At 42.1% G+C, this 7,055-nt stretch overlaps 1 protein-coding gene across 2 annotated transcripts in view; it reads right to left on the bottom strand.

Annotated features, from left to right (window-relative positions):
- Positions 1-6,757, bottom strand: part of STK40 (serine/threonine kinase 40) — a 15,729-nt gene extending 8,972 nt beyond the window's left edge. Inside the window, exons 1-6 of one of the 2 annotated variants that reach the window (XM_009706677.1) lie at positions 6,645-6,757; positions 4,513-4,632; positions 3,419-3,504; positions 2,794-2,937; positions 1,556-1,783; positions 660-712 (exon numbers count right to left, since the gene is read on the bottom strand). In XM_009706677.1, the coding sequence (XP_009704979.1) occupies positions 660-712; positions 1,556-1,783; positions 2,794-2,937; positions 3,419-3,504; positions 4,513-4,624 (623 nt within the window). In that variant the 5' untranslated portion in view covers positions 4,625-4,632; positions 6,645-6,757. Of the gene's footprint in view, positions 1-659; positions 713-1,555; positions 1,784-2,793; positions 2,938-3,418; positions 3,529-4,512; positions 4,633-6,644 lie in introns of those variants that run through there. The other variant, XM_009706676.1, reaches the window with a different exon arrangement.
- Positions 6,758-7,055: the final 298 nt, after the last annotated feature.

Here is a 7,055-nt window from a genome sequence, read left to right on the forward strand (position 1 = left end):
ACTGAAGCTGCTCGCTCTGCTCCTGGAGGGCTGGTCCCTCCTGTGCCTGCACAGCATCCAAGACATGGGTGCATTATAAACTGAGGCTTGCATCAAGCCAGCTAGTGGGAACAAGGAGGCTATTTCAGGCACAAATACAGACTAGACAGAAGAACTTTTGTTTAGATAAGTAAATATTTTACTGCTAGCAAAAACACAGCAGTGCAACAGTCAAAGATTTAACACTGCTGTGATTATAGTACAGACTGCAGTGTTGGGAATTACTTTAGCACGATGAAAAGTGAATTATGTGAATAGAACCACTTACCACGTTTTTTATATATATTAAAAAACCTAAAAAGTATTTCTCTTGCAGGTTTCTGAATTACTACAAAATTTAGTTTTCAGAAGTTAGAATCCAAAAAGAAGTGCTGACAGGAGGTCACTAAGCTTGGTGGAAGACTGAACTATCTAGGTTGGGCTCAATTCACTTTTGGAGATTAACTTATGTAACTTTGAACTGGATTTGTATTTTTGCGCAGCCTGCTTCCATTTCCCTCGCCCTTTGCACATGAGAGCACTCTCAACAAGTGTTGCCTTCGACAGTGTTCCTAACAGAAACCTGCTTCAGGGAAGAAACATAACTGCCAGAACAGCAGCTCTTTCTCCAGCAGACTTACCTTTTGTTTAGCACCATATTTCCTAGTTTCAAGTCTCTGTGCACAATATTTTTCTGTAAAATATGTAATAGTATAACATGAGCAAAAGCATATTTGTTACAGAAGTATAAATTCGATACAAAACCACTAAGCATCTTCCAAAATCATGTCATCTTCATTCTCAGAAATAACTGAGATCAAGGTTTCAAGTCAGGTTGCATCCTAAGCACTTTATGCACTTCATTTTCCATTCTGGTCAGAGGACAGAACGAGCAAATTTGCTACTTTGAACATCACGACAGACTTCACTGAAACTAAGAGACTTGAAACTTAAGTGTCCAGGCTCAGTAAGACCAATATGATGAGCATTCCCTCCAAAGATATACGCTTTGCTGCTCTGCCAAGGAAGGATGGGTGTCCCTTGTCACACTAAGAAGTCAAACATTGGCAGAATCTATTTTTGCTACAATAGTTTCTAGTTCATTGATCTCAATCTTGTAGCTTGAGGTTCTGATCTCAGAAATCAATTCTTACATTGTGATTTATTTTGCTTCAAAAGGAAATAGCTTGAAGTGTTTCCTGCATTTGATTAGCCTCTGCTCTCCTCTTCAACCACCGCTTTCTGAGGTTAGTAACACTGTAGTTCACCTGACCTGCATTTAGTCCAGCTGGCCCCTCTCCACAGTCAACAAATGCTACGTTATCATGGAGAACCTTGAGGGGAGGGGAAGGGCAGGGAATGCTCTTTCATGGCTTGGGGCATGAGGTCTCACACAGAACACTGTTACAGGGTAAGAGCTGAAACATCCATCTTCCGCAGCCTTGCCACTGCGGGCACAACGGAGTTTTAAAACATCTATTATACTAGCACAGGACAACTAAGCCTTCCAGAACTGAAAGGGTAACAAAGCTCTTACCTTATGTAATGCTTCTACCACTCGTACCACATCATAAAATATCACCACCGTCTCCCGCTCACTGAGTCTCTTCTCTTTAATGACATAATGCTGCAGATTGATCAGATCTGCTGTTTTGTCACTGAAATCATGAGCACAGAGACAGTCTAACACAAGACAAATGCGCTTCTTCATTTTTCTGACCATTCTGTTGGCTTCTAGATCTTCTATAATTTCACAAGCTCGGTCCTACAGGGAGGCAAACAAATGAGCAATAGTTCAGGGAAGCTATCGGGGCATATGTATTTACATACAGCGCACTAGAGAATAAATAACTATGTGGTGACTTCAAAACAAGCAAATGCAATCACGGCACTCGATCTTTGCCCCGAGTTGGGATTTCAAAAAGAAGATACATGATTTCTACTTAAAGAAGCCAGAGAAATCCTATGCTGTTTGGCTACATGCATATGGCAGCACTGACACTGTTTATATATCCAGAGACACCTTTAGATAAAGCCTAGAAAAGCTCTACAGTGGTACAGGCTCCGTGAATACTAGGGATCCAACACATTATTAATAAGAACAACAGAAATCTTAAGACACAATTAGCAGTTCTTCCATAACATTAAACAGCACATGGCTGAGCTGGACATTTGGCTTATTTAAGATACAGTACAGATGGCCTCAAGTGAAAAGTCTGTCGACAACATTTAACCAGCAAGCAAGGCAATACCAACATCCAAACCAGTAATTCCTATCAGCCTATCACATCCATAAACAGCTCTGAAGGCATTAACAGCAACACAATTCACTCACACGAGACATTGAGCAGCACACTGACTGGTTTAACTTGCTGAAACAGTTTCTTGGCAATTTGTCCCCTCTTACAAGTCATCATAAAACAGCACAGAGACCGGAAAGCACAAGTTCAGTTGTAAACTGTGCTCTATGGGCACAAATTAATTTATCAGTGAAGCAGCTATTTTCCTATTTGAAGGGGACACTACTGAGCATCTGTCCCATCTTTGAATGTTCTGACATTTCCCAAATCCCAAACCCCGTTACATCCCTCTTAACTCTCAAAAGCCCCCGCCACAAAGTTGCTTGTTTGAAGCAGCAGCAATTAATCTCAGCGGTGTGCTGGCAATTCTTCACACACAAGAACAGGGTCAGCACGAACTGTACATTAAACAAAAGCAGATCAAGCCGATAGCAATTACTGGCATTCCCCCAGCCTGGATGGTGACCAGCTGTACCTGAAAGAGCCCGTGATGATGAACCACTCCTTCCTGGTTGTGGAGAAGGGAAAGGAGAGAATACTCTGTGTGCAGCAGCATCTTGCCCTGTCGTTCCTCCTGGGTTTCTATTCCTTTATCACCCCTTTCTTCTAAGGTGAGAATCTTCAGGAAAAGGGAAAGACCTTTACAGTCCCCAGAAAAACCTAAATGTCCCCACACCTCTCTCAATTTAGGTATTCACGTGTGTAACAGCTGATGTAATTGCTCTGATGTTTGCATACTTGCCACAAACCTGTCTGAACTAACATCTGTGCAGAACGCATAGCATGAGCTTGATTAACACAGAAAAGCAGCTCAGCTGGCTTTCTGCAAATATCCCAGGTGATTTCTCCCCACTGGAGCCGCCCGCATTTCAGGCACAGCAGAGCAGAACAGAGGGCTCCAGGAGAGCGGCACAGCAGCCACAGAGGCCTCATCTCAGGGCTGATCTCAACACGAGATCTACGCCCCGCAGAACTGCCCCACCGAGGGGCAGCCGTTCCTGACAGAGCACCAGCTCAGCCTGCAGCACACACTACTGCAAGTGCTTCTGTCACAAGAGCTAGAGAGCCCTGAAGATCTGGAAGCCCTGCAGTTTGCTTACCTTTAACTGATAAAAGTCATCTGTCCCATCTTTTCTTGCCAAACACTGAACAATACTTGGCACAGGGGAGTTACCTAAACGCGGACCTAACAGCACAAAGCAAAAACAGACTTGTTTTCCTTTCAGCAGCAATGACTAATTCAGGGTTACATCAGTATGCAAGTGTCACGCAGTTTACATTAGTTTAAACTAAAGTTCCTTTTTTTCAGGAGACGAAGTGCATTTCCACAAATTACGATCTAAAGAAAAAAAACTGTATTGAACTCTGAAACCTTTTTGGACAATGTTTCATTTGTTCACTGGAGAAACATTTAACAAAAGCCCACACATGGCACAGCTGTTTTCAGAAATCCAAATTTCTGCATGCCTGAACCATACGGCTTTTACGTTTACTAGCAACACTCATGGCAACTACTATTACTGCACCTCTGAACCCAACTGCCACCTCCACAGGAACAGCTCAAGTACACAGATTAGTCCAAATTTCAAGTTAACATACAGTCCCCAGTCTTCAGTTTAAATCAGCCAGCTTCCAATAGACTATCCATTGGTTTTCACCGTGAAGTCCATCATGTTTGTGACCGTTTATATAACTAATTCTGAACTAACAACTCTTCCAGCAACTCTCAAAAGCTAGCAGAGTAGTCTTGCCTTGGCACACACTGCTTATAAGGACCACAAGTGCATCATTAAGTTGCCTACATGCTGATTTGACAGCATATTCCAGGCAAGCAAGGTTGAACATCTCCCTGGAGCTCTAACCAAAAAGCCCCCTGAATGAATTTGCTCTGTAACAAAGTTTAAGAACGTAGTTTCACAAATTAAAAAAAAAAAAAAAAAAAAGGTAAAAAGCAAGGGATCATATTTATCTTAAAAGGCATGCCTGCCTTGCTATATTAGTATTACAAGTCTCTTTAGCTTGACTAGCTGCAGAAGCTCCAAGGGCTGCTGCTCTGCTACATCAAGTGAACTGCACTCTGAGGTAAGACACTAAACTACACATCTGCTTTGCCTTATTTTACGGTGCTTTTTATTTCCAGTTTTGCAATCAGTAGCTACCTTGAAAACCAAAGAAAACAACTCTCCCTGCTTACCTAGTATAAAAGGGCCCGCTCTCTTGGCATTATTTCCAGAAATCCCCGTACAAAGAGCTTTTGCCTTAGCGGATGTTTCCCCAGCTCCTCTGTCTGATGCTCGCCGCTTCATCCTTGGCTCTTGAAAGAGAAAAAAAGATCACATTTGATGAGCAACTGAATTAATTTCTTATACTGTTCCTTATTTTGTACTGGGAGGCTTTCACCTACTGATGCACTCGTGTCTCTGCCTACTTGCGTTTCTACAAAAAAAGCTATGGTTCATTACTGATAGACCAGTGGGTTGGAGGCTTAATGCATTTTTGAAGGTATAAATCAGCCTCGTTATTCAAAGCAACATTTCCTACAACAGTTGTTTGAGACACATAGTGGGAACGAGTCAAAACAATTAAAGCTTGTTTTACAGCAAAAACAAGTTTGCAAATTAACATATTCCAAAGAACTCTGAAAGAAAATGCTTAAGTTATCCTTCTGTATGGATGCCTGCTTCTGATTCAGCTTATGGACTTTCTGGGGTTCCTCCACAGAAGACTTCCCACCAGGCATCGCAGCCAGCTCACCCAGCAACTTGCAAGGCTCGAGTCTGTTCCTCAAACAGCCAAGAACGCACGAAACTAACAGACCATAAAAATGAACAATATCTTTCACCTTTTCCAGCAAGGGCACAAAAGACTGAAACATGCTAGTTATTGTGAGATTCAGTTAATTTAACAATGATTTTTCAAAAATGTATTTTAGTCTTAAAATAAGTCTCCCCTCTCTCTTTGTACCTCTTTAGGCTCTAACCTTTTTATTACATCTCCATTTATCTACACCCAATGCAGCTAAAATTTGGAGTCCAACATATAAAACTCTATCACTTCAGTCTCCACATGCAGGAATTGATGATTTCTTTAGAATTAAAAAACTATTACCTGCCTTTAACAAATATTCCAATCAAAGGAAACACTGTGATGCCAGTTCATGTGCTCTCTTGCACTACCACTCCATGCAAAGGACAACTTAATCTATTAAATGTGAACCTCATGCTTTGCATCCAAGTATTTATTCAAGGTCCACACGTCACTACCATTCAGCACAAACAACTAAAAGCTTGACTAACTCCTACTTATTCAGTTATTGCAGACAATCTGATTTCCAATGTGCATTTTCTGCTGCTCAGAATTTGCAAGCAGTATTACAGAACCAATACCTAAAGGGCCAAATAAATTCAAGCCTTTGTGACTAAAACATTCCTTCCCCAAAGGAAAGTCTTGTTTCAGTTTAGCAGGAAAAGAACCTCATGTTTGCTGCCAGCCTAGCCTTCACATGCTGCATGTTCACTGCAAGCATAAATCAGCTCCATTAAACTGAAGTTTTGTCCTTGGCACACCTCCTCTTCACCTTTATCTCTTGGAAAATAGTTTGAAAGACTTTCACAAATATCTAGACATTAAATGCTCGTGTCTAACTTCTCAAAGATTTCGGGGGCGAACGGACAGGCAGGGGGAGGCGAAACTAAGCACAGATCCATTTTCTTACTCTGAGCAAGTCAAAACCAAGCCCCAGTAGTCTTCCCTAAGAGGTAACTACAGCAGACTGGGAAAACATTTTTGGGTTGCACTTATTTGTTTTAAAAAAGTCCCAGTGTTTCACCATGTAAGAGACTGACAAATCACCAGACTTTGAATGAAGTTTACCCTCTGGCAGTCCCACCCTTTCTGTGGACACAAGCATGATCTCACCACATTAATTCACCTACCAGTACCTGTCACCAAGATCAGAGATAGCAAGAGAGATAAGGTGAGAGGTCTTGCAGCAGACTTTGCATCCCTGCACTACCACTTCCACCAGCCCTTCAGATCTCCGACAGAGAAGCATTACCAGGCCCAGCTAGTTGAACAAAGTCCTGAGCCCCATATGCTCCTTGTTCTGTTCATTCCGCATCCCTGACCTAATATTTGATTGTGTCTTACAAAATTCGCCACTCCTTGCAACATCATCATCCCTGCTGGAAATGGATGAGTAACACCTCCACTGGAGAAACCCCACTGCACAGAAACTCTGAGATAATGACCGTTGCGCAATCCGAGCTGGATAGGAATCGCTGGTGCAAACGGCGTTATCGTAAACAAAACAATCTGAGGACTCACGTAGTTCAGCATCAACTGTATCTTTACTCTTCTTCCAAACTAGGTTTTCCAACGTCTCAGGAGACAGGAGTCATCACCTTGGAGAAGGCTGCATGGTCGAAAGGTCGAGGACTCTGTAATGCGAAACGAGATACACTTGATGCTGTGGTTCTGGATTATTCTTGATTACGATAACGTGGTATGCACCAAAACTTCTGCAGCTTGAAACATCTGTGTTTATTTTGGCTTCAAAAAGGCCTGAAGCTCCTGATATCACACAAGAGAATAAAAGGGTACTTGAAGTTCAGTCCCCGAAGAGTCACAGACGCATGGCCCAGCACAGCAAGACAAATACAAGCGTAAACGATCTCAAAAGGCATTTTGTGATGCAAGACAGACCTTCAGAGCAGAAACAAACATGTTCTCCATTTT

Source organism: Cariama cristata, unplaced genomic scaffold (assembly GCF_000690535.1).
Source record: "Cariama cristata isolate BGI_N322 unplaced genomic scaffold, ASM69053v1 scaffold21628, whole genome shotgun sequence".
Taxonomy (NCBI): domain Eukaryota; kingdom Metazoa; phylum Chordata; class Aves; order Cariamiformes; family Cariamidae; genus Cariama; species Cariama cristata.